General features: G+C 41.1%; 2 protein-coding genes across 2 annotated transcripts; one reads left to right on the top strand and one right to left on the bottom strand.

Moving 5' to 3' along the window:
• Positions 1-659: 659 nt before the first annotated feature.
• acsf2 (acyl-CoA synthetase family member 2) lies at positions 660-27,099 on the bottom strand. Its single transcript, XM_082544938.1, has 16 exons — positions 26,867-27,099; positions 22,723-22,918; positions 20,635-20,763; positions 20,174-20,227; positions 19,917-20,035; positions 19,318-19,480; positions 17,778-17,873; positions 17,393-17,544; positions 15,652-15,743; positions 15,479-15,555; positions 5,349-5,456; positions 4,814-4,965; positions 3,816-3,957; positions 2,781-2,891; positions 2,627-2,695; positions 660-866 (listed from the first exon to the last, which is right to left on the bottom strand). Exons 1-16 carry the CDS (start codon positions 26,980-26,982, stop codon positions 816-818), a joined length of 1,827 nt encoding a protein of 608 aa, XP_082401064.1. The 5' UTR covers positions 26,983-27,099; the 3' UTR covers positions 660-815.
• Positions 7,237-15,317, top strand: chad (chondroadherin). Its single transcript, XM_082544947.1, has 4 exons — positions 7,237-8,127; positions 10,720-10,883; positions 12,056-12,218; positions 14,266-15,317. Exons 1-3 carry the CDS (start codon positions 7,342-7,344, stop codon positions 12,201-12,203), a joined length of 1,098 nt encoding a protein of 365 aa, XP_082401073.1. The 5' UTR covers positions 7,237-7,341; the 3' UTR covers positions 12,204-12,218; positions 14,266-15,317.
• Positions 27,100-27,780: the final 681 nt, after the last annotated feature.

The raw sequence follows: 27,780 nt of genomic DNA, 5'->3' as shown, positions 1-27,780 counted from the left end.
CTCCTGTACTTGGCACATGGTAGGAATACCATGTCCTGAAACATTTAATCCAAACCCAAAATATGTTAAATAAAAAATGCTAAATAAACCTTGAGGTTCTCTCTTAAGAGCCAGGAGCACAGTTTGTTTTCATTTGGGCTCTTAGGGGCTATTTCTGGGCCGAGTCCTTCAGGTCTAGACAGGAGATGACATCCGATCCAGCAGCCCAGCGTCAGGTGAACTGCACATGTAGCCTGGTCAGGAAATTCTTTACAGCTCTGAACAATGCTCACTCACTTTAAAGCTCATATTTTTTAAAGTGGAACATGTGTGCATATTTCTGAATGGCAGGCTTAAGAGGCCTGCACCTGCCATCGAGGACAATAAAAAAAAAAACAAAAAAAACAACCCAAAAAACCCCTTCATTCTTTCCGTAACAAGAGGAACCTGCATGCCTGGTTTTAATAATTTGTAAAAAGGTTTATTTCAAGTTCATATAATGAAGATTTTTGTTTTTATAAATTTTTAAAAATCATTAAAAAAAACATTTTAAAAACCTTACAACCTTTGTCCTGCCTATACAGACAAAAGCACTTAAAAAGGGCCCTTACAAGTAAATAGTGTTTCTATGTGGGACCATTTTCTGCAGCAGGTACAGGATACTGTTTTGGGGGGGGGGGGGGGGGGGGGTTACATTGTCCCTGTAACCACTCGTTACAAGATCTTGAGGCGTTTTCTGTTGGCCAGTTCTGACAATCCCAATTTGTATCTTTGGTATCTGATATACGCACACGTATTAATTAAATTCCCTCTGTACAGTTTGTAGCTTTTCATTTTCACTCCTTCAGTTGCTTCTCCACCTGTTCACTCAGTTTGTTCTTTTGGATCTGAAAGACAAAAAGAAGAATGACACGAATCAACAACAACTTTTTGCAGGAGCACTAAATGGACAAATCTGCAGCGTCAAAGTATATGAATATATAAAAACCTATTAGTAAATGGGGCCGAGTGTTTTATTGTGTGCTGGTGATTCCATTTAATTCGTAAGAAATCAGAACGCAAATTAAAATCTGTCACTTACTGGGGTCAATACAATAAATAATTATTTTAAATCAATCTAAGAGTCTTTCATAACAGCTTTGAGCACTCAGATGTCAAATGCATCTCTGTGAAAATTGCCAAAACTACAAGTGAATCTAATTCGATTACTTCCTCTAATGACCACTTAAGGCTGCCTCCAAAAGTGAGTCAGTCCTCACAGACTTCCATGTTACATGTTACAATTTTACAGCATAAATAAACATGTTTACAAGCCTGGTCTGACCTCTATGGATAATTTCCCACCTCGTAACAACTCATCCAACAACTAGATAGTGAAGTTTTTGGTGCGTCAGCTTGGATTACAAGTGCCAGTTTTACTAAATTGGACAAAACAACATGTGAATGCAAACCCCAAATAGCGCTAATGGGTGTGGTTAGTTTTACGGGTGATTTACAGAAGTTGTGCAGTTTTCTAAAAATAAAAAAATAAGACGTGCTCTTTCTCTGCGTTAAATGTTGGCAGAATTAGTGCTAAATAGCGTGTGGTAAACGTAAATCAGTGTGCACACTTGATTTAATTATCCCCCATATTTTATGCCTCAAGACAGGAACTCCCAGAAATACACATGCAAGGATCAGTCTCTTACATGCAACTTGTCACTCTGCTCTCTACGTAAATACCAACAGTATTTTTTTTCTTAAATGGCAAAAATCAGTTTAAACCGACACAATGCATTAGCTACATCAGAGCAGAATATACAAACTACTGACGTCACCCTTGTGGTCAGATTTACCCCAGTTTGTGAACTCTTAGCATTTTCCTGTGGTTTGGCTTCTTTTCTTTTCACACAGAAATCTCCAAGCAAACCAAAAATGCACCAGTAACTTTCATATTTATCTGAGTGACGTTCATTTTTAGAGCTCAACTAAAATATTCCACGATAAATAAAATTTAAAATTAAACAAACGACAAGAGAAACACCATTCAATCAACGTTGCATTGATGTCGCATACTCTGTCCATCAGAGGGCATTCTGCAACTTCCATGTGTTTGAATGCCACAAACAATCACCCGCTGATCTGAGCAGACACAAATGAGTAGTTACAATTATAACATGAACGCAGAACATTTTTTGCATTTTTCTGAAAGTTTTATCATATCGTACTTGCTCCGTTTAGAAGGAATCTCAAATCAAGGTTTTGGTTTTATCTGATCTGATGGTCCAGGTCGAGTACGGCCTGCCAGCCCTCTGGGATTCATCTAACAGGCCATAGTGTACGTGCAGACGAGCTAATAGCTTCCCGTCTGAGAGCATTCAGGGCAGGCCTGTTCAAACACAGGGCCAAGTCTACAGTAAATGATATTAAATAGCATCCCACGAGAGAAACACAAGAACCAGAGGGGAGTTTGTGTTTTCATCCTGGATTTCTCCTTCCCCTAAATTATTGCAGACTGTTACAGCAGCTGCTAAATACAGATGTTTTTCACTCAGGATGAATGACATTTTATTAAACCTGCTGATTAATTTATGTCATTTGTAAGAATCCTGGAAGAAATTCCTGCTTTTTATGAACTCGGTAGAGGAGCCAGGACTGAGGAAATTACCTTTCCAGTGATCGTGAGTGGGTAGCTGGTTACAAAAAGTACGTAACGAGGAATCTTGAAGTGGGAGATCTGAAAGGAGCAAATGAACAGCGCTCATTATGGTGCAACACAATTCCAGCTCATTATGAAATATAAGACGAGAACTGTGCCCCACCTGTCCCTTGCAGTAAGCTTTGATTTCTTCTGCAGTGCAGTCTGCTCCATCCACCAGTTTGATGCAGGCACAGATCTCCTCACCCATACGCTCATCTTTAACTCCCACCACCTGAAAAACAGCAGGAAACGAGGAACATTTAGAATCACACAGCAAACAGTCAGCAGTACAAAATCTTAAATATCTGAACAGAACTTTGGACATTCAAACGCTGCACACGAAGATTGAAACTAAGACAAATACAGAGGATTAGACATCACATGAAGGGCCAAAAGATTAAGCCAAGTCAAGACACTCTTTAAGGGGTTAATATAATAAAAAAAAATTTAAAGGAAAAAAAACAAATATTTTAAATGTTAACATTTTCTTAAAATGTTCTTGGGGGTGTCCTAACTGAAAACCTGGCAAAGTCTGGAGGCCGCTTTGCATGTTCCACTGACTCTATGGTTTTCGTGCGACTTTAAACGTGTTCTTTATAACACTTTTTTTTAAAAATCTAAATCACATGTGTGCTCTCATTCTTGTTGGCTTTTAACTGAAACTGGAATGCGAAAAACTCCCCACCAAATTAAAAAGGTGAAAGTGCATTCTTGACCGCTGGATTAAAATCCACTGAGGTGGTGTACAGAGACTAAACTTGTGTCTTTCCAACAATTATGCACCTAGCCACATCGATGGGGGGAGTGGTGTGTTGGAGGGGTCACCCTGCCTTTTGGACTTGTAAGTAATGCACAATAGGCGTTAAGAAAAGTTAAGAAATTCAGACTGATGACACACAATATCAAGCCACACTCTTAACACAGTTTTAACAAGACTTGTTCTGAAGTGTGGAAGCAGCAATGTTCAGTAAAATTTAATTTCTGCTGTAGCAATCTTAGTGAACGCCAGTCTGATGTTAAAATAAAACTTACTCTATGCGCTTCTGAAGTTCACCGACAGAATTTCTAGTGAATAATTGAGTACAGTTAGTCTCCCTTCTCATTTTCCTATAACACCCTCTAGGTTTACTGCTCAGCCCTTGCTGTTTGAGCTCACCTGTGCCTCTTTAACTTTGGGGTGTCTGTGCAGAAACTGCTCGATCTCTGCCGGGTAAATGTTCTCTCCTCCCCTGATGATCATGTCTTTAATCCTGCCGTCTATCCTGCAGTAGCCGTATGTATCCATGCTGCCGATGTCGCTGGCCAAGAGGACAAAGAAACAGTTAAATGCCCAAGAACAAGGATGGGGGAGAATCAGCCTTTTAACAGAATCAGATGTTATATTTAAAGCCTATCTGCCTGAAAATGCAGACAATACTAACAGCTGTAAAGTAGTGATGATTAACTAAAGACTTCAATTAGATTTAATTTATATTTTTATTTCAAACTTGTCACAGAGAAACACTTCAAGGTGCTTTATATTATGAGGTCTACAATGATACAGAGAATACCCCAACAATCAGAATATGATCAAGCGCTTTGTGACAATGGAAAGGAAAAAAAAAAGCTAAAACTTTAATATAAGAAATTGACGGACATATCCTGGTCAAAAACAACTCCAAGGTTCCTCACAGTGTTAGTGGAGGCTGAGGTAATCCCATCCAGAGTAAGCATTTGGTTAGATACCGTATTCTAAGATTTTCAGGGCCGAGTACAGTAACTTCAGTTTTATCTGAATTTAGAAGCAGAAAGTTAGCGGCCATCCAGGTCTTTATATCTGTAAGACATTCCTGCAGTTTAACTAATTTGTGTGTGTTATCTGGCTTCATGGACAGATAAAGTTGGGTGTCATCAGCATAGCAGTGAAAATATAAGCTATGCCTTCTAATGATACTGGTGAGGGAAGCATGTGTAATAATGTACACAGAATTGGCCCTAGTACTGAACCCTGTGGAACTCCATAATTAACCTTAGTGTGTGAAGAGGACTCTCCATTTACATGAACAAACTGGAGTCTATCAGAAAGATATGATTCAAACCACCACAGTTCAGTACCTGTAACAGAATACTCTCATCGCTGTAATAAAATACTATGGTCAACGATATTAAACTTACCCAGTTTTGTACCACCGGTCTTTAGTGATGCACTCATCTGTTTTTGCTCTGTCATTCCAGTATTCCAGCATCACACAGTATCCTCTGATCATAATCTCCCCTGAGGTACCCACAGGTACGACCATCCCGGTTGTAGGGTCCACTATTTTAGCCTGTGGAGCAGGTGACTCATGATTCATACTTTTATTCACCAAACATTTTTTGGTGTATTGCACAGAGTTAAAGAAGTGAAGTTTTGATTCACTCAAGGTTCAAGGTTCAAGGTTCTTTATTATTACCTTGAACCTTGAACCTTGAGTGAATCAGGCTAGTACAAGCTTTCTTTGAAACCGTTACTTTGTTTTTTTGCCCTATATTCCCCCAATATTCACCTTCATCGATAACTGTTTGTCACAATAAAAGTTTTCTTCCCTGCTGATTTTTATTCAAGTGTTCAGCCCTCCCCAAATTGTTTTGTTTGGATGAGTTTTTGCACTCAAAATAAATCTTATTTTAATGCATTTCAGTATTTATATTGAGAAGCATGCCAAATTACCTCCAAGTGATCTGTAATGTAGCCAACAGTCTCAGTCTTTCTCTCCACGTTGTCCAGTGGGGAGGCGAGGAACGTCACGGGGCTGTTCTCTGTGGTGCCATATCCAAGCTGTCAAACAAGCAATGATATGAGCAGGTGGGACTGAAACACAGTGGAGTCCAAATAATACTTAAAAAAACAAACAAACAAACAAACAAACAAACAAACAAACAAACGCCAAAAGTCTCCACAATAAAAACCAAATTGTTCTGATGCATCCTGTAGATAAACAAAGAAAGTGCCAGTGTCAGACACTAGGGGGCGCCTCCAGAGGTCCTGTATCCAGCCATGCCCCAGTGGCTCAGAGGGGTTTTTGGCAGCACACAGTGGACCAACACGGCTGATCTGACCAATCACATAATGCTATGATACTATGACGACACGCATGACTGCATCATAGTATCATACTGTATATGAATGAAGCACTCAAAGAGAACAGTTTGTAATGAATGTTAAGGAAAAATAAAACTAGACACCACCACAGTTAAACAATAAAGACATACAAACTAAAATAATAAAGCAAGAAAACTCACAGTGATCTAAAATAAAGCAGTTCTCAGTGCTTTATAAAAGGAGAAAAAGGCTTAAAATTTTCAGAGGCAAAGTTGGAAATGGAAAATATCTGATGTTATTACTTAAAAATGAATTAATAAAAATAATTTAGCAGTAATAAATTCTTACCATAGTCAGTGTTTTATTTTCTATTGCATATTACACAGCTAATGTACTTCATTATTCAACATTTCAAAATAAAATATCCATCATGGCAGAAAAATAAAGTTTTACAAAGTCAAACTAATGGAGTCATTTTTCTACTTTAACTACACATGTGAGCTCTTAGCTCTTTTTATATTCACTCAATTACTGCCATGCACTACATCCATTTCTGACCATGTTACCCTCTAAAATTTGGTTTATGGTATATATCATGTATTTAACTTTCTTTACTACGTTTATAAGAAGCGGGAGGTGCACTAGAAAAAGGTTCAACTTTGCTGGAGACGGGACTTTTAGGGAAATTTACAGGAGCTACAGTGAGAACGTTCACCTGGAAAGTCACACAGGAAACAATATTGCCAATAAAATGTTAGATTTGTTAAGTAAACTCTACATTCCGTTTATCCTGGGTGGGTTCATTCATCTCATAAACGCACACACCTGAAGCCAAACCATCCACTAACCTGAGCCAATCATATTCATTACAAAAAAAAAAAAAAGTTAAGCCACTCCATCATTTGCACAGAGGTCTGGAAAAATACCACTGCATGATACCACAAAACAAAGGAATGCACACAGGAATGTAAAGTGGCATCTAAAACTTTCACTGCTGTGATGATGGAAGTATCTTTTTTTGCAATAGGATTAAAAGCCATCTGGAGACTATTATAGGTTATAAAACAGCTACACAGGAGTGGCTCCCTTTCCTGCCACCGCAGACTGAAAAAACAATAGCGATGTCTGGGAGCGAGCACAGAGCCAAGCTGACCTCGTGCCACGTTGTCTAACATGCACCTGGAAGTTAATCAAACGTTACAAACTCTTATCAACTGTCTGAAGGTGTGCATCCTGCAGCAAGCTCATTGCAAATCCTGCAAAAACGAAGCCAGCTGCAAAGAAAAAGACTAGTTGAGGTTCACCTTTCTGCTCATTTAGGGTTAAACTCTCAGACAGTTGACTTCCTCCTGCAGATCTCTCAGTCCAACACCCTGGCAGGCCCTCCTCAGTATTTTTCCTCAAGTAAATGTTATAAATAGTGCTGTGTGCTCTGTCCATCCTCCTCTCAAAGTGTCTCTCAGCTCTGCCCACCTCCTCTCTCCTCCTCTGTCCGTCTGTTTCTCAGCACAAACAAACAGGATCAAGCGTTTGCCTTTGCTCTTCACATTTCTCTGCAGATCTCTGAGACTTTTGCAGGATTTTTCTAACTGACCCGAGTTACATTTACAAGCTTTTCAGGATGCGCTGTGTGAGCTGGTTGTTGCTGTGGACCTGCCTCCTGATGCTGGGCATCGTAGTGCGGGGCGCCCCGGCCCAGTGCCCGAGCCAGTGCCACTGCCACGGTGACCTTCAGCATGTCATCTGTGACAACGTGGGGCTGAAGAAGATCCCTCGGGTGTCGGAGGCCACCCGTTTGCTGAACCTGCAGAGGAACAACCTGGGCAGCATACCCACGGGAGCCTTCAGCGAAAGCAAGGGACTCATCTCTCTGCACATGCAACACTGCCACCTCCGAGAGATCGGATCCCAGGCCTTCAAGGGACTGAACAAGCTCGTCTACCTCTACCTGTCCAACAATGACATCAGCACCATCAAGCCCGGTGCCTTTGAGGATCTCACTGAGCTCACCTACCTCCACCTAGACGGGAACCAGATCAGCGACCTGCCAAAGGGCATCTTCTCCCCAATGATCAACCTCTTTGTTCTGCAGCTCAGCGACAACAAGCTGCGGGAGCTGCGTCAGGGGACCTTCTCGGGCGCCAAAGACCTGCGCTGGCTGCACATTAGTAACAACGAGCTGACGACACTGCACGCGAGCTCTCTGGACGACGTAGAGAACCTCGCCAAACTTCACCTGGACGGCAACAAGATGTCCACTTATCCCAGCGTGGCAATGAGCAAACTGCGGGTGGTGGAGGAGCTCACGCTGGGGAAGAACCCCATGAAGACTATCCCTGACAACGCCTTCCAGAGCTTTGGGCGCTATATGGAGAAACTACACCTGGACAACATGGGTCTGGAGAAGGTCAGTCTGTGGTTTTACTGGGCTTATTACTGGCAAAGCATCAAGCCTGGCAAACGTCACTGCTAGAAGTTTTGGCTTGAAATTTAAACAACCTGTTGAAATTAGGTCTTTTTCAAACTACTTGTAGACTCTTAAATATCTTCAGGTTATTTAGAAGAAACGTACAAGACAGCCTTTGTAAAGGTCTTTTGAATTAATTGGCTCAGCTTTAAGAAAACATTGTGCCCAACTAAAACAGTTATGTCATAATAAGGTCTCTGCATGTCTGACTTAATATTTGCTTCCCTAAAAAACTACAAATTTATATGAGTGCAGTTTCCAAACCATCCTCCTTGTAACAGGTAAGAACAAAAGTGCCCCCACAATAGTCTTCTCTCATTAATCCCGTGATTACAGCTTACATAAAGAGTGAGATTTAAGCCAGTCTTGTGTTCTTGGGCGTTCTCACTTCCTCCACACGTGTCTCAGTTCATGCTTATAATGCAAAGCTGCTGCTGCAGTTTTCTATCTCTCGAAAACAGCAGATGTTTGATGCTCAAGGGTACACATGTGCTTAACCAAATGGGATCTTTCTCCGGATGCAGATCAGAGCAGGAGTTTAGCAAAAAGCTGTGAAGTTCTAAGAGTTGATCTACTGAGAAGCGTGTGCGTATTAAACCTAACTGTACTACATTTCAATTTGTGGGGTCTTAAAACGTTCTACAAGTATGACCTTGAGCTTCAGTTTTATTTTGAAGTGAATTAGCAAATGCAGACAGATGCATAAGTGAACTTATAAAGCAGGACAGGTGTCAGGGTAAATGTACGAGATTTGATTTGTGGTGATCAAAACTGTGATTCAACAGGTCTTTTCAAAGACAAGGAGCACAACAGTTTGCATAATCAGGGGAATTTGAGATGCTTACTTTAATCTGAGGAGTCACAAGTCAGAAGTTTGTGACATGCAGGCGTGTAAAGAATGATTTTTCTTCAGCCTGTCAAACAATAGAATCTGAGAGCAGGGGTGTGCATTAAAGCTTCAACCAGGCCCTTAGTTTTTATTTATTTTTTTCTTCACGCTGTAACCAGGTACTGAGAAACTGTTTTGGATAAATAATTCAGTGTCATCCATTAAGCACAAACTCAGTATTTTGGCACCTGGCATCCAATTACAGATTTAATTAAAGGGTGGAACAAGCCAATCCTGTCAGTCAGCAAAGAGGTAAGACTTGAACCTCTTTGTAGCTTTTAAGGGGAAATGAGAGTTAAATGCATTTACTGGTTATTCCAGCTGGACTTTACATTTATGGTCTCAACAGTGCCTTTAAAAACACGCTCCAATCAGCCTCTTCAATGACGGCAGGTCAAAAGTACAATACAAACATGTCAGAGGAAGTGACTCCAACTGTGGATCCTCCCTTGTGCCCTGGAGTGCAGTTTTACTCATCACTGCTGTATTTAAATTGGAACGTGTCCAGAAATTAGATTAAAACAAACCATTTTAATGCCCCATATGAGAAAGTGAGTTGAACCTAATGAGACAGATGTTTTCACAGCAGCCTGTGGGACGCCCGTCTGTTCCTCCACATCAGCTGCAGCAGGAGCGCGTACAGTTTAAGCTCTTCGAGAGCATGTTTGCCTCATACTCCAGGGTTAATCCAATATTTGAGTGTACCTGTGCCAAAATATGGAGGCATCCCAGAAAGGTAAACTGTAAAATAACAAGCTTCTCACGCTGAGGCTGTGCGCGAGCCAGGTGGAAGCAGCAGGAGGCGCCGACTCCAGCACACACGGCCGGGGCAGATTAAGCAGATTTCCAGCCAAATGCTGGTATTTTTGGTTTGTTTTTGTTTGCTGGAGTATGGCCAAGCGTGGCCGAGTCTAATTATTGCACAAGTGTTATTTTCAGCGAGGCGTTTTCTGCTTTGGCTGTGAGGGTCCTGTAAACAGGTCAGGAGGGTTGAGGAGACAGGTAAATAGAGGCAGGGTGTTCCACGGTGCATGAAAGAGGAGTATTTTTAGCCTGCCATTGGCCCAGCTGAATGGACAATTGGGGCCTTTGCGAGCCTTCATGGCAGCATCCCGAAGACTGAGACGACAGAAGGAGTGAACACACCTCGACCAGGCTGGAAGTCATCCATCTTTCACTCCTTCAAAACACCAGCGCCTCAGCGACTTCTCACTCTGCAGTGGAAATTTCCAAACGACCTCTTCTCCTCCAATCTTACATAAAACAAGCAAAGCTCTGCTTCCCTCTCATCCGCCCGTGTCCTCCTGCTGGTGGAGACGACACTTGATGTACGTCAGCTCATGTAGCACCTCTCTGAAGCTTTTAGCACCCGTGAAGGAAAGAAAGAGTTCACAGACTGTCAGTGTTTGGGATGAAAGCCACCTCTCATCCTTCCTCCTGCACCAACACTTATCCAAAGAGGAAAACGCTGGCACGACTCCCTCGCTCTACCCCCGCCCTTACCCCCCACACCCTGGACAGATATGGAGGATATCCCGAGATTTTTACCAATATTTCACGCAAGTTTCAGGTAGATTTCCACTCCCTTAAAAAAAAAAACCAGAAATAAAATACAGCTCATGTGCTGCTCTGCATTTTTCTAGTTATCCGACGGCGCATTTACCGGTGTGACGACGGTCAAGGTGCTTCACCTGGAAAACAACAGGCTAAAGTCGATTCCCAAAAGCCTCCAGTTCAACACCATCACCAACCTCACCCTCTTCAACAACCCGTGGAACTGCAGCTGCCAGATAGCTCCACTGCGCAAGTAAGACTCAAAGCTGATCTTCAACTAACGATCGAGTAGGATTATTGGAATGAGGGGATCTTTAAATATTTTGACTTTTGATATTTTTCCATTCCAAAAAAAAATTTTTTTTTTAAATTAAAAAAAAAAAATAATTAAAGAAATTAGAAAAAAAAGAATAAAAGCCACAAAAGAATTCATGCATATTGTAACTGTAACGAGCTCAGATTATAAAGCAGCAATGTCATCATATGCACGTGATGATAACTGTGATATATTTAAATGTTATAAACACAAACTGTGGCAGAATTGCACATTTATGTTGTAAAAAAATCCAACTATTCTTCTAATTTCAGAATTTTCACCTTTTTTTTTTCTTTAAAGACAACACAAAAAGCACATTTATACTGTGCTTCAAACAACCATTACGCACAGTGACTCAGTTTAGCAGTAATTCACATCTCACATCTGTTTTTTTACTCTACACGAGCCAATCGGTCACAAAGTGAACATCATGCTGGGTTGAATAAGATTTCTGTAATACAATAAACTCATTAGGAATTCCCCCCCCCCCCCGAGGTCATAAAATCAAGAAATGTAAAGGAGTTTCTCAGATTTCTTCAACCTTCAGTCAGTTGCCCCCTAGTGGCCACTGGAAAGAATGCAAGGTTTCTTTTGCATAAAATAACTGCATTAAAAAAATACTTTAATATTACCTAAATATGGTCCCTTCAAAAAACAAATAAAAACCTTGAGGTCCCAAAAAGCTAAATCTCCCACATAAAGATGATATGGTGGATACATCCGTTTCTCACATGAAGTCTTTGTGCTACTTTAATAACGTTGCTTCTCTTCATCCTGATTGCCATGAAATTTGTAACATACAATCCATTCGTATCGTTCATGTAATTTTACGCTAAACTCTGCTGGTAGCGCCACTGACTTTAAAGCCATATGATTCCTCCTCTGGGAACTTTCTGCACGACGTTTTTTGCTAAATCATCCAGCATTTGTCGAGGCTAAAGAATCAGCCTGTTCAGCCAACCAGCAAACTCCTGCAGCATCACTGACAGCTACAAACACAGGAGCAGCTTCACGGTTATCGAACAGGAAACAGTGTCTATTCAGGTTCACACACTGTATTAAATAAGAAACATGCTCCTTCATGCTTCTCATATTTTGGCTTCTTCCAGGTGGATGGACTCGATCCCAAGCCTGAACCGTCCAGATGCACTGTGCGCATCTCCGAATCAGCATAAGGGCAAGCAGGTCAGAGACATCACTGGCTTCAAGCGCTGCAGACCGAAGACAGCGAGGGCCAAAAAGGGCATGCGCCAATGAACTCACGGCCCACAGGTACCGAACAAGCCATGACGAGAAGAGGAAATGTAGATTACTACTCAGAATATGAAGCTGCAGCCAGGAAGTGGTGCATGAAGACCAGAAACCTGGGCTTGGAGCATCAGCACCTCTAAAGATCACCAATTAAAATATCGAAAAAGAAGTTCTAAAGAAAACTATTTTTGGTTTTTAGGTGTTAATATTCTGACTTTTTGGGAGGGTTTGGGATCACTGACTTCCAGGGGCTTTTTTATTTTTCTTTTTATACACAATACAGTAGTTGATAAATTAAATGATCATGTCAGCAATTTTAAGTAGTTTTGAAGACAGTTTTGTTGGTTTTCTTTTCTGTTTCTTTTGTCTGTTTTTCCTGTTGCCAAGTAAAAATAAGATCTAAACATTTTAACTTGGGCTTTAGGAAATACCAGGGAGCTTTTCTGTAATTATCTGATTGTTTTCTTGTGTTGACTCCAGGGAGAGCAGCCGTCACTTTAAGTTGAGCTTTTCTGATGTAAATTATAACAAATCAGGTCTCAAAGCCTTCTATAAGACCAGAATAAGAGAAAAAGATAACAAATCAGTGATGATGTTGTTGCTCTAGTTGAGAAAACACAACGTTTTTTACTACTATATGTGAGGACAAATTTAACTTAGACATAAATGCTAACATTTTTATTTGCAAAACAAAATAAAGAAATTAATTATATTTTGCAGACAAAAACTCAGCAGAAAATTCAACCAGTGACACATTAAATTGTGTCGTCCTTTATTTTAACAATTATCCCAAGATCAGAGCATGCAAAACTGCAGAAGAGCTAGACCTCAGACACTACAGATAGAAAGACTGAACTATGATGGCTCGTTTGCAAAGGTTGCCAGGAGTTGGGTCAGGTTTGCAAAGTTGCAGCTAAAGAAAGATTTCTGCAACAAAGTGGAGATGTTTGGCTATAATGCACAGATTGGAGAACATCAGCACATACACCTCGTACCAACTGTCAGCACAGTGGCTGAAAAGTCGCTATTTGGGCACCTTGCAGTCCTCGAGTCGACCATAAACTCATCTGAACGCGAAAGTATTCTAGAGTCAAATGTGAGGACCTCTGTAAGCCGAGCTTTAGCTGTGGGACATGAAACAGGACGACGATCCAAAGCACAGCAGCAAATCTACAACAGAATCAAGACACTGCAATGAACCAGACCTCAAACTGATTAAAATACGTTGGTGGGAACCGAAGCAACACTAGAAGAGTGCTCCAAAATTCCTCCACAGAGTCTGATCAAGTCACAGAGAAAGTCATTACTACAAGTTAATCTGTCACGTGTGGCTCTTTTGAGGTTGTATTTAAATCATTTTAGAGAATGCAAAGTATGCAAAGCAGCTTCTGAGTGTCTGATGCCAAGCTGATCATAACGTTTAACATGTGATCAGTGTCAACTCTCAGCAAATTTCCCATCTTTAAAAGCTCCTAAAGACAAGACATCTAAAGAGGAATCTGCTTCCCACACAGGCTGTGAAACGATGCTTATTTTAAAACAGAAGAGCACTCTGACATGAAGAAATTTAATGAGTTCTTTCTTTGTCTCCGCTCCACCTCTCCAAGTTTCATAACAGTCAGCCCTGTAGTTTTTCTATAGCCTTACTGACAGATAAACAAATAGCTGTGAAAACATCTCTGAAAGAGCGATAATTAACTGGAAACTGTAGACCGTTAAATGACAGTTAAACGCTCGCTGGCCTTTACAAACGCCTGATGTGCAGTTTTGTGCAAGTATAAAGTCTCATCTCGGCTGTGATGGAAGGTTTTCAGCTGGACTTTGGTGCATTGTGACAGCGGCTTCCCAAATGAGGTTTAAGGTGGTTTTGGAGTAGCTCAGATTTGGCGTTGCACTGTTATGATTTTCTCTTTTTGACCACAGAACTCCGTGTGCTCCCCCTCTATCCCAGACTGAACGTTTCCATCTTGGCCCTGGGGTCCAGCACACCGAGTCCAGGTCGCGGGGTCTCTGGTTGGAGGGCCGACTGTTTGACTTGGCTGCTGAGTTTGTGTCTTTTCTCCCACAGGAGACGCCGAGCAGGAGCCCGTCCAGGTGACCGGCTACAATGAAAGCAATGCTAACTGTTTCTACTTAAAGACTCTCCATCTATTCATCTGCCAGAGGCTGTCAGCAGCATAAACACAGACACACACATCGCCCTTGGTCTGCTTCAGTTACACACAAACACGCATCGACTTGATTTAAATATAATTCTCATTCATTTATATCAAAGATGAAGACTTCAGCATGAAGTGGAAGCAGATGGGATGGAAAAAAGGGATGCTTTTAAGTAAATGAGGAAAATGTTGAGGAGAGATTCGCCATCCCGTCCCTGCGCATTCAATTTTTCAGCACAATGGACAAACCGTGAATCAGTCTAAGCAAAACAAAACACATGAGCTTAAAATAAGCTCATGTGTCAAGGAGATTGTTTCCATTCTTGTCTTTAAAGCTTTAAAAAGAAAGACTGGAAACACCCATCAACCATTGACCAAAAATCACCTGTGCGTGGTTGCTTGCTTGTCTGTTTTTCTTCCTGTTCAGCTCTTGGTAAAAGTGTCTTCTTCAACATGTTAAACCACGTTTTTAAAGAGCCTCGAGTTCAGCCCCAGCAGATGAGCTGATATCCTCAATGTGGTTCTTTGAGGAAGCCCCGCTCAGCTCCTGTTTCAACCTTCTGTTTGCAAGACACAGCCTATCAGGCAAAAGTTGGCTTAAAAGGTGGAGGAGCTGAAAACAGCTCAGTTCAAACAGAGGATAACGTGAAGAGCTGCACAAACAACGACACTTTATCTATCCTCGTTTCTGCATGCACACCTTCACTGACATTTAGAGTGGCCAAAAAGACTGAAAGTGAGGACAAGATCAGTGAATCGTCATTTTTTTTCTACCCTGGTCAATAAGAAGATGAATGCAGGATCATTGTAGCAAATTCTTTGTGAGACATTGTCACTTTTCACTTTTTTTTTTTTAAACAAGCATCTAACAGCAAATCAGAGGGTTTCCTCAGACATAGCTCATGTATATTCAGCCTGGACTTTTGGAAGTGCTAACATCCAATAAACTTTTTACAGATTCCTTCCTGTGTCTCTACCTTAAAAATCAGAACTCACTCCATTATGTCGTTTTTCTGAGGATTTGTCTCCCCCTAGTGGGCAAAGGTTAAACTGCACCATTAAATCACTCATAAATCAAACATTGACCTTATACTGGGGGGGAAAAAACAAAAAAAGACTCACTGTTATTTCCTTCGCATTCAAGTCAGAGAAAACTTTCTTCACAAGTTCTTGAGGGCAGGGTGAACCAGCCATGATGCCTAAAGTTCAAAGATGTAAACAAACAGAAGCAAATAAATGCAAAAAAAAAAAAAAATATCAGAAAATGAACTTTAAAAATCATTTTCTTTTCTCACCTCCCTCCACTGATGACAAGTCATATTTAGTGAGGTCCGGCTGGTTGAGCATGTCGACATACATGGTGGGCGTGCCATAGATGAAGGTGCACCTGAGAAGAGAACATTTGGACAGTGTTTAAAATATTCGTTAACAAAAAACACTTTTTGTTACTGATTACGTATTTATATAAATGTAATATCTGCATATGATAACAACTGGACAAAAAACAAAACAAAAACAAAACTGTGTGAAATGGCCCCAAAACCAAAAGTGCAAATTAGCTGTATCCAAGGTTATGATGCACTTTTGTTATCAAACAGGTGACTACAGGAGTCTGAGAAGAACTCAACAACTGCAGAGAAAGCAGAACTGTAACCACAGATGAGACTGTATATAAATGATGTACACAGACGCCGTGATGTCACACATTCAGCTCTATCTTTGAGGCCTCAAAGTCCATTTGTGCATAAACCAGCAGTCAAGGCACACTGGAATTCTTGTGCAGAACTCTCCCAGTCATAGTAAGCACGATAGAAAAAAAATAGACAAAAATAAACAAGACAATACTATACTAATATAAATTATAAATTCTACTCCGTTTACAAGAGGGGTGGCAGTGTATACACAGGACTGAGCATTTCTGTAAACCATCTCTAAGGTTTATAGAGAATTGTCAATAGAAGAAGAAAAAAAAAAAAAAAAAAAAGGAATGCCGCAACTCCCGTCACCTAATATCAGGAAACTGAAGCTACATTTTAAATAGCAGTTATCAAACTTCACATCTCTCCTCTTTTCTTCCACACCCAACCGGTCACAGCAGATGGCCCCGCCCCTCCCTGAGCTTGGTCCTGCTGGAGGTTTCTTCCTGCTAACCCCAAGCGCTGCTCATAGGGGGTCATCTCATTGTTGTGGTTCTTTCTAATATTGTAGGGTCTTCACTTTACAATATAAAGCACCTTGAGGTGACTGTTGTTTTGAATTTGTTTTCTATAAATATAACTAAATTTCACTTCACATTCGCTCACTGCAGAAATTGAGAGTCAGACGAGACAACATTTGTTAAATTTTCAGAATTTGCTGTAAACATGAAAACATGGATCCATTGCGCTTTGGCAAGCGTGGGAGACATCACACACACACACACACACACACACACACACACACACACACACACACACACACACACACACACACACACACAGTTTATGTTATCCTAATGGGGCAGTTTACAAGGCCACAGGAAGTGCTTTTGGGAAATATCTGATCTCATTCATGAAGTATCTGAGACTAAGGCTCACCGGCCTCATGCAGTAAAACAATATTTGACTTTCTGAGATCAACACTCAGATGAACACAAAGTTTTTAAATGGTGACTAAAGCTCATTTCTTTAATCAGCAGACATGCCACAAATACACAAGACAATCTCCATTATTCCGTAAGAAAGGATCAGACACAGACCTCTGTGTTAGTAATGAGATGCACTCAGATTACAGTTACAAAATTTTTTTTTTTTTAAATCATCGTTAAGCAGGGACACATGAGACGTGTGGAAACCAGTTTGTGTTGCTTTAATTTGATGGTATCCTGGAACCCAAAGGTACAACACTGCTCCAGATTTAAAGGCGATTATAGTCTCAGACCTTTTGTTCAAGCGTATTAAAGATCAAATATCTTTCTGTTAACTCGCACAACAACACAGCCCTGTAGGCTTAGAGGTGTCCTATTTTTTAAATCCTAGCCTGAACTTCTGACATTACCTTTCACTCTCGATAGCTGCCAAGTTTGCCTTTCCATCGTATCCCCTGGAAGGAAAGACGGTGGAGATGCCGTGCACGGCCATGGAGATCCCGCCACCCACAGAGCCGAAGCAGTGGTACAGAGGCACTGGCACACAGACTCGAGTGTGAGGCTGGAAAACGAGGAAATAAAGGAGTCAAAATTAGGAAAAAAAAAAACTTTGCAATGAAAAGACTTTAAGCAAAAACACAGTAGTTTATAACAGGATCAGTTCTTCGTTAGTTTGAATCCTTTCGTGGATTTTTGAAATAAAATAAAGCCCAAACTTTAACAAAGACATTAATTAAAATCAGTAAATTATTTAAAAAGGTCTTAATGGTGTGAATTCCTGATTAATTCACTTACTCTCCAGTGGTATCCCAGTCTTCTTCCAATAAAGTAGGAGTTGTTGATGATGTTGTGATGTGACAAGGTGGCACCCTTTGGAGCTCCAGTTGTACCCTGGTAAAATATTATTCTCACATTACTCCACTTATAAAGCCATAAAGTAGGACTTAATCTGTTGTCTTTGTGTTTGCAGACGTTTATCAGACAGCATGATACCTTATTACCAGATAACACTGAAGAAAATAATAATACATTGAAATTATGCAATGAGTTTAGGATTGTAAGATTAGATATTCACAATTTCTGACTAGAAAAAAGAAAGAAACAGTCAAATGGATATGATTGATTTTGTCTTCATTATGACTGCAGGTGTTTCGCTGTGTTGTTTAGCAGGTTGTTAATCTGTTTCAGCTGCTTTGGTGTTAATGAAATTACCAACATGTGCACTAGAGGCTCAACAATGAGACAAACCAGTAAAACAGGAATAGTTTTACACCTGGACGCCATGGACATTTTTTACCTCCTCATCTTTTCTAATGGTTTTTCACTAGTTTTGCATTTGGCAAGGGTCGGTGTAGTTTAGATCCTCTAGGATTGCACATCAAAACATGTCAACGCAAGAAGGTTTGGTGCGTCTCCCGGCACAGTCTCAGGAGCATATGGGAGATTCCATGAGATAGCAACACTATAAGAGCTGGACAGGGCCGTAGAAGGCCTTTAACCTCAGCAGGACCAGTATCTGCTCCTTTGTGCAAGAAGGAACAGGATGAGACTTGCCAGAGCTGCAAAATGACCTCCAGCAGGACACTGGTGTGACTGTGCATGACCAAACAATCAGAAACACGCTTCATGAGGGTGACCTGAGGATCTCTAGTGGGCCCTGTGCTCACTTCCCAGCACTGTGGAGCACAATTGACATTTTCCATAGAATACCAGAGTTAGCAGGTCCACTAATGGTTCCCTGCGCTTTTCACAGATGAGAACTGGTTCACCCTGAGCACATGTGACAGACGTGAAAGGCTCTGGAGAAGCCGTGGAGAACATTAGGCTCCTGCAACACTGTTCAGCATGACTGGTGTGGTGGTGGGTCAGTGATGGTCTGCAGAAGCATATCCATGGAGGGACACAGACCATCCTTTCCCATCGTCCCTGGGAGATTACAACACTATGGATTATTTGCAGCATCCTTGTGGGTGGGATCTGGTCAACAAGAATCTCAGCTCCATTCTTCAGGAGGTTGCTTCTTGGTCAGGCACCACACACGTGAATGTTAAAGCATCAAACTTTGGACATGAAAAAAAATTCTTTACCACCTCTAACAAAAACAGTTTGTTCTCTGTGGATAGTTTCCCCCTTCATTGCAGCTGTACAGTGTGTGAATCTTTGACTCACCAGTTTAAACTTTACTAACATTCAAAGTTTTAATGACCTTGCAGCAGGTCGTTTAAGGTCTTATAATAATTACTTGTTGAACTCTGAAATATTTCCTGTGGCAACAAAATCTTTTGCATGCCATCCAGCCACAGTGAGAAGAGAACAGTGACTGCGCATCACTTACCGAAGTGAACTGGATGTTTATGGGGTCATCGAACGAGATCTTCTTTTGCAGATCCTGAAGCTGCTGCATGTGCTGACTGCCGCCGGCCTGCATCACATCCTCAAAGTGAAACATGCCCGGCTGTCGGCTGTCCAAAACAATCACGGAGCGGAGTTCAGGGAGTCTGGTGGAAGGAAAGCAAACAATCAGACGGTCAGGCTGTGATCTGTTGGTTGGCAAAGCTGTAAGTAAAGAGTATCAGTCAGGTAAACAGACAATAGCAACGTGTTCTGAAGAAATCAGTTAACTTTAAAGGAACTGAACCAACCAAAGGATTAACAGCAAACCTTGCAATGTCCAATGTAAAGAAGCTATCAGCATATGAAGCATGTATGTTTTTGCACTAGTTTTAATGCAAAACCTTCTGTTTTAAAAGCCTCCAACCACCACGTCTCTCCACAGTCGAATTTGAAAAGCTCATCTTTGGTTCTTCCAAGGATACAAATCAGCCTCATGGCCAGTGTTAGTGTCACAATAATCTTTAAACCGTTAAACCTGCCGCCTTCATGCTTGGAGGGAACATCACATTTCGACCTGAGGGGCTGACGGGTGATCTGTACCTGCTGCTCTTGATGTCTCCTGGGCTGGACGTCTCGATTTCTGGACAGATCTTCCTCAGCATGTCGCAGTAATTCAGGGTTTTAAACTGCGTAGGGCACACTACAGCTTTGCACCCAACCTGCGAGGGGGAAAAAAAATAAAAAAATAAAAAGGAGCAGAGAAGTTAAACTTTCACGTGTCACACATATGCATGTGTCTCTGTGTCCAAGAATTAAAAAAAAGAAAACATAATCAGGCTGAAAAGAAAACTGCTCACCTTCTGCAAGGCAAACTCCACCTCCTGCACCTGGTATGCTGGGTTCACAGCCACCTGTGGAAGGTAAACATTAGGAAGAAGACGAAACTAGAGCTTTCAAGAAACTAAGTTTCATCTTTATCATCTTCAGTCCAGGCATCTCTTTGAAGCATGGCAGACAGAAAGCATTGATCTGCAGTCCAGTGTCCTCGTCAATAACTTCCTGAGGGTCAGGCTGGCCGACCACGCCACCTCTTGGCGTCTGGCTCACACAGCAGGACTTTTGCAGACCTGGATATCCATCTAGTTTCCTGCTTATCGGGGTCCACAACTTAGACCCACTGAACAGGATTTCCTTAACACATAAGTGACATTTGTGAGGTATCTGAAGGCATCTACACGACTTTAGCCAGTCACCAGCCCCTACTTAGTTTTCAACCTTACCAAATCTCAATACTGCAACATGCCCAGCTTTAACTCACCAGTATAATCCCAGCTTTGGCTGTTGCAAACTGGAACAGGACCCACTCATAAGTGTTTGGTCCCCACATGCCGAGCCGGTCTCCTTTCTTCATTCCGAGCGCCAGCAGCCCGGCTGCAGCCTGGTCCACCTGCAGAGACACAAACAACTCTGTGCAGTGAGACCATCAAACATCCAGGGGATGCTGCAGGTCCAAAGATTACTGTGCTTTACATAACTCCAGCAACAGAGCAGTCTGCCATGTTTCACACACGTCACAATGAAAAGCTACAGAGAAAGCACCGATAGTGTTAGCAAAGCAACATTTCCATGTGACAACTACAGTTTTCTTCCCTTTCAAATAAAGAAAACAGCTGTTTAAAGTAATTTATGTAAAGTCAGGTTTTTGGGGACGCTGTAGGCAGCTCAGCTCTGAAATAGGATCTGTCCTCATTTCCTCTGATAGCAGCAGCAGAGATGCAGACTCAGCACGACTGAAAGAGCCACAGCCAACACCTGATTGGCTGAAACATACAGGAACTACCCTCACTTTTCATACATTAAAGAGTGTTTTTCTTTTTTAAATGGATAATGTTCCTCATAAGTCATTTAAGATCCTGTCATGAGGATATTAACTTAACAAAACGCCTTTCTAGCTTTGCTATAAAGCAGTCAGGCAGAGCCAGGCATAGGAAGATATCAGAAACTCAAACACATTCTCTCTTATGTCATGAAGGGAGAGCGTAGCAGAGCTGCCAAGTAGAGCAGAGGTATCGCCATAAAAGGCATACTGGGATTGTAGTGTGCCAAGTTAATGCCATGGACATAGCTGTGGTGCTGCTGAGACTTTGACCAGTGACTTTTAGACTTGCATGTTTACACTAAACATGATGAAATAAAAGGTGAGGGCATCAGTGGCGGAGGTGCTTTTCAGGCAGGAGTCAAAGTTTGCTGTGAAGTGTCAGTTTAAAGCTCCTGTTATGACTTATGTAGCTAGTGATGACTCAGCAATCAAATGTGCCTGTTTAAATTTCCCCTTGTGGGGATTTAAAGGATTATTCTATTCTAAATCTAAAGATGTAGTCTTTAAAAGAAGTGAAAAAGCAGGGGGAAAAAATCAAAGAGCAAATGTACAGATTTTCTAAACAAGAAAATGAATCTCTGCATTAACCATATGTGCACATTTCACAGAATCGTCAAAGGAGCTTGCAAAGAAAAGCGTCTGGACTTCTTTAAGTTGCTTGAAGACATTTCACCTCTCATCCGAGAAGCTTCTTCAGTTCTAAGGTCAAGATATTTCATATCTGGGACTCTCCACCATTTGACCTTAGAACTGAAGAAGCTTCTCGGATGAGAGGTGAAACGTCTTCAAGCAACTTAAAGAAGTCCAGACGCTTTTCTTTGCAAGCTCCTTTGACTACGATGACCTGGATGACTGAGAACCTTCACAGACATTTCACAGAATCCACTTGAGACCTGGTTTAATGATCACCTCGATCATGTGGAAGAACAGTAAACCTGACAACACCATGAAAATTTTCATGAGGTCACGAGGGACCTTTTAGATTGATGTGATCAAGGGTCCAGATTTGGTTTTAGAAGAAAAGAACTATGGTCCCATTTAACAACTAGTACATGCTCGGGCAACAGTACTGTTTGATCTCTTATTTATGGACACTGAGGGAAGAGTGAACAGATCACGAGGGGGTCCAGTTCTTCTGGATGGCTTTCAGTAAATCCCCCAATTTATCAATGCAATGGATTTCTATTTTCTTCTTTGCAACAATGTTTCAAATCTTCTGGTCGAGTACTTTGATTCATTAAAAAAAAAAGATATTGATAAAAGGCAGAAAGGGGCTGTTCTAGTTTATTAAACAAGAAAAACAGTTTAACAGGAAATGGCATCTCCAGTTGTCGGGTAGAACAGGGATGTCTGTCACCTGACTGGCCCAGATAGTAGTCAGAGTTTTTTTTTAATAATTGAAAATTAAATAATTAAGCAGCTGATTACTATTCCATCAACCTTGAGCTCAAATTGGTCTTTATGCGAGCCATCATCTAAAATAAGTTCGACACACTTGCTCTACGTGCTTTAAAGTAAAGGACTCACATCTTGTTGGAACTGTGCGAAGGTCTTGCGGACTCCATCTTGTAGGAAAGCCATGGCCTCTCTGTCGGGCCAGTGCTCCACCGACCTCTGCAGGCTCTCTGCTACCGTCATGTGGAGCAGCGAAGTGGAAGACGTGCCATGGACATAGCTGGTGGTGAGAGTCGGGATGATGGGCGGACCGTCCACATGGAGGCCGCTGTGAAGCAAAGAGTAAGATTTTCAGACACTGGAAGCTTTGCAAGAAAATTTAGAGGACATGATAAGATGGGGCCTGATCATTCGAAACCTTGTATGTGAGCAGCAGGATTTGAATTCAATTATGGATTTAACAGGGAGCCAATAAAGAGAAGCCAGTATAGGAAAGAAATGGTCTCTCTTTCTGGTCCCGGTCAATACTCTCACTGCAGCATTTTGGATCAACTGATGGCTTCCATTGAGGACATACCCTGGTCAAAAATGACTCCAAGGTTCCTCACAGTGTTACTGCAGGCCTGAGTAACATCATCCAGAGTAAACAGCTGGCTCGATACCATATTTCTAAGATTTTTTAGAGCAAAGTACAATAACCTCAGTTTTATCTGAATTTGGAAGCAGAAAGTTAAAGACAAAGACCTGGATGACCTCTAAGACTAATTGGTCTCCATCATCAGATTTATTAATTCTTCTTCTGGATTTTTCCTTGATTATTATCTACATGCATTAATAAAAACCAAAAGCCAACTGACCCATGAAATGAGTTAGACATTTAATCTTCTTAAGTCTCATCTGACATTATTAGCTCGGACGCTTAGAAACACTTTAAACCTACGACTAAGGATAAGGATAAGCTTTATTTGTCAGTTGCCTGCAGCTGAAATGACAGACCTAGTCGACCATACAGACAATACATACAATATAAAAACTTACATTGGGGAGACAGGTCAGGCTAGGCAGCAAAAAAAAGAAAGAAAAAAAAAGGGATAGACGGTGAAATATGTAGCATAGGGGCAAACTACAGCAGGAAGTTCAAGTGTCTGTGTACAGTTTTTAGTCTGGAACAAGCAGAAACCTGCAGGGCTGAAAAATAAAACCAATGCTGAAATACTTAAAGCCACAACTCCTCTAGTCCCAACAGAGACCCAGTGTTAAAATGTACAACTTTACAGCAGAAATACACGTTTTGTGCTGAGTAATTGCATTTGAGAGCATGAGGGTGGAATGGATGTCTGTATCTGTGTGTGCCCCTGTTTGTTTGTGTCTATATGTCTAGGGACATCTCAGGCCCTCCAAGGTATGGAGGCCCATTTACGGGTAAAGTAAACATGTTGGACATCTTTCTTTGCCTTTAGACAATAATTCTGATGACAGAAGAACCAAACGGAACAGGCGAAAAAAAAACAAAGAAAGAAAAAAGAAATACACGTTTTAAGCACACTACAAGAGCCATTATGGCCTCCATGGATGCCCCCCCCCCCCCCCTTCCTTGTGAAAACCATACACTCCACAGGTTTAAAGAGATGTCACTGAGCTCGACTTCCTGACCATGTATGAGCCGATGGTCCCTTTCGAGTATTTAAATGACAAAGAATAAGATTTCTTGTGCCACACCGAGTGTCCAAGAAGTTTTTGCTGTGTTGAGTGAAATTCTGGTCAGTTATTTGTCTGTTGCTTATCACTGGTTAGCAGATCTCTCCTTATTACCCTCTTTACCAGAGTCACAAAATGAGTTCAGTCAGTGATCTGAAAACTAAGTAACAGTTTGTGTGTCTCACCAGTCCCCACAGAGCCCTGCATGCTGATTACATGTTAGTTAACCTCGGGGTTGTTAAATCCCAGTTCAACCAATTTAAAAAAAAAAAAAAAAAAAAAAAAGTGTACAGAGACAGAGAAGGGGGAAAAAAACTAAAAAGACTAAAGGTCAACAAACAAATCCACACTGGTCTGGGGCCCAGAGCTCCAGTATTCTCCCCAAAAAACCAAACACTATTAGGAATAAACACAAGACTGAAATCAAACGGTTAAACATGCAAAGTAATTAATTGCCTGCTTTTATACAAATAAAGGTGCATGTTCTTTGTGAAACTTTTAATGATTGACCGAGGAACCAGAGCAGGATTTATAACACTTGTAAAATGTGTGTAAAAAAACAAACTGCCTGAAATCTTACAGCTGTGTTTTAAACGCCTCTTGATTCAACAACGTAAACCTTCATCTTTTCTGTTTCTGATTTACTGGCACTAGATTACTGTAAACTAGCTGAAACACAGAGAACCTTTTGGGGGCCTCAAATCCTGGAGAGCTCCAGAGCAGCTGTTTTTGTCAGCTTTAGGAAACTTGAAGGATTTCCCCCCTTTTTTGTACCGATTTGATTCAGACTGTAGATCAGGGGTGGGGGAACTCCAGGCCTCAAGGGCCGGTGTCCTGCAGGTTTTAGATGTGTCCTTTATCCAACACAGCTTATTTAAATGGCTAAATTACCTTCCTTAACATGTCTTGAAGTTCTCCAGAGGCCTGGTAATGAATGAATCACTTGAATCAGGTGTGTGTAAGATCTAAAACCTGCAGGACACCAGCCCTGGAGGCCTGAAGTTCCCCATCCCTGCTCTAGACCTTTGACCTCCCTGGCTGCCTTTGCACACTGTGTTTGCTTACAGGTGCTTAAATGAAGGCACGATACCAAAAGACAAAATTTACTGGCAAGCAGAGATGGAACAAGCTCAGGCAGAAGAATTAAAACCAACCTAAATGAGTGCCAAAGCATGCGGTAATTGTGTGGCGAGTTTTTACTGACAGAGTGACGGGATCGATCGGTCTGAAGCATCGTAAGACAATAAGACTGGAGTTTTGTTTTGGTTTTTGCACCCCTTATATCTATATATTGTATTTTTCACTTCTGGTTTATGTTAAATATTAAACAATTTCACATGAAAATCTTATTTGTTAAATCATTTGAAGAGTTTGGAGGGACAGGGTAAAACTGGTGAAAGATTGACTGAAACGTGGCCTCAAATAACAAAGCTGAATGTGTCACAACCCAAAAAGTTACAGATCTGCTAGTTTTACATCATGTTTTTCATGGATTTAATCAATTCTGGATGTAACATAACAGCTGACTGTACAAGTTAAGCAGAGCCGGACAGTACAAGGTACATTTCTCTTCATAAAATTGCTTATGTCTAAACCTCTGCATCCTTTTAACTTTTATCTGTTACTCTTATAATTGTGTATATTGTGTATTTGTTGTACAGTGTCCTTGGGTGCTCTGAAAGGCGCTATTTTTAAATAAAATGTATTATTATTATTATTATTATTATTATTATTATTATTATAATCACAACAACGCAGGTTTGGTTTTGTTTTATTTAAAAACTGCCTTTGACTTGATTTTTATGAATCTACTGCATTACATACTTTCTGACTGCATGCAGAGATGAAGGAAGGAAGATTCAGGGCTGCTGAGCATGGGTGAAAATTCCCAAAGATAAAGAAAAGAACTTTCTGCACACTGATTAAATCAATGTTTACTGTGTCTGTTCAAAGTATCACATCGATGCAAGAGGTGGACACAGTGATCTGCATCTCTACACAATGGAAATAATGTTGATATCCGTGATTGTGAAAACAGATTTTCTTCAGTTTCTTTGATCTCCCTGACGTGCTGCACCACCGAGCCACAGGAAAACTTTCCTGCCTGTTGATCTCTCCACACAACTCCTCCATCTAAAACAACAACAACACACACTGCAATAATGCACACTTTGCTATGGGTTGTATTATCGCCGTTTCCAAAATCCTGGAGCGACTGTGACCACAGAATTTCCTCAGGGATTTGTGAAGTTTTCTGATTTCCTTCTGATTTTAACAGTTTTAGCTGCAAAGTCTGCGCACAAAATATCCGAGCTTGAGACAGCGCAACGCTAGACCCGAGACCACTAATCCTGGGGGTGAGTTCTGCAGACGGAAACAAAACTTTCAAGTCGATACAAACGGATGTTTCTTGGTAGAAAAGACGGTCATTTAACATACCACCGAGCGCATTAGTTTTTCTGCGGTTGATGCTATTTTGAGGAGCGTTTACTCACTTCCAATTCCAAGACCCCCGCCCAGGAGCTTTGCTTTAAAGCGAAAGCGCTTTCTCTTATTTTACCTTCCACGGCTCACTCACCGAGTGGATGTAGTTAGTCCTGGCTGGCGTGTCCATGGCCTCTGAAAAAGCTTTAAACCTCTGAAAAAAGCGCAATTGCGCATAGTTGGAGTGCAGAAGGCAACGGTGGGGATCATTGTGTGCAGCTGGCCGCTTCCGGGACACAAAGCTTGAGCTGAGGTTTTTCGTCTCCAGCAGAGAACTGAGCGACAGGCTGTTAACTCCTCTTCTGATAAGGCTCAACCCGCTTACACTCTCTCACTCGGACGTTGAACCCCTGCCGAAGTAGGTGGATCGATCCGAATATTGATAGTGTCATAGTGTAACAGGGTCATAAATCACATCTTGTTATAATTACACCGGTTACAATAGCAACTCTATTATTGGTGTTGGAAGTTAAACATGTAGCCCATTAAATTGTGTTACATAGTATGAACTAGTGTTAATGTTTTCTACACAGAGGAACTATTCAAAGCTTTAGAATTTGTTTTTGAAGACCTAAGATTTTTTCGGCGTTTACAAATGATGCTAAATAAAATGATAAAGGAGGGGTTCGGCAAAACAGGAAACGTGAAAGTCTTCCCATGAACATAAAAACAAGAAAGCAGATGTAAAAGCCTGCCAAGAACATGCGGAAGTGAAGCCAAAATAGGCTTATCTGCACAAGAATAGAAACATATTTGCAAGTCAAAAATGTGGAAATATCCTTTCATAGCCCTGGAGGGAATTTGGATGAAAACACTTGTTGTTTTTAAATTAATCTGTTTATTTTATACTTGTTTTTCAGTGTTTGAACCTCGTTCTGTTCAGCCAGGTTTTTTGGTATCTTATTCCACTTATTTGGTCTCTACAGCTTTGTTTTCTTTCCATCTTCCAGTAAAAGTTTGCAGGCAAAAATCAGCTTGTCAGTGATCATCCATGGATAGAAAAGGAGG

Source organism: Aulonocara stuartgranti (assembly GCF_965226115.1).
Source record: "Aulonocara stuartgranti genome assembly, chromosome: 8".
In the NCBI taxonomy this organism is placed as follows: domain Eukaryota; kingdom Metazoa; phylum Chordata; class Actinopteri; order Cichliformes; family Cichlidae; genus Aulonocara; species Aulonocara stuartgranti.
The sequence above is the reverse complement of the archived record's forward strand: the minus strand, read 5'-3'. Positions and strand labels throughout refer to the sequence as shown.

Excerpts from the sequence above, each read along its gene's own strand:
- acsf2 (XM_082544938.1), bottom strand. The coding sequence starts at position 26,982 with ATGATCCCCACCGTTGCCTTCTGCACTCCAACTATGCGCAATTGCGCT. Across the intron at positions 15,556-15,651 it reads CTTGTCATCAGTGGAGGGAG|GCATCATGGCTGGTTCACCC; the intron begins GTGAGAAAAGAA and ends TTTGAACTTTAG. Across the intron at positions 2,892-3,815 it reads CCAAAGTTAAAGAGGCACAG|GTGGTGGGAGTTAAAGATGA; the intron begins GTGAGCTCAAAC and ends GCTGTTTTTCAG.
- chad (XM_082544947.1), top strand. The coding sequence starts at position 7,342 with ATGCGCTGTGTGAGCTGGTTGTTGCTGTGGACCTGCCTCCTGATGCTG. Across the intron at positions 8,128-10,719 it reads ACAACATGGGTCTGGAGAAG|TTATCCGACGGCGCATTTAC; the intron begins GTCAGTCTGTGG and ends GCATTTTTCTAG. Across the intron at positions 10,884-12,055 it reads CAGATAGCTCCACTGCGCAA|GTGGATGGACTCGATCCCAA; the intron begins GTAAGACTCAAA and ends GGCTTCTTCCAG.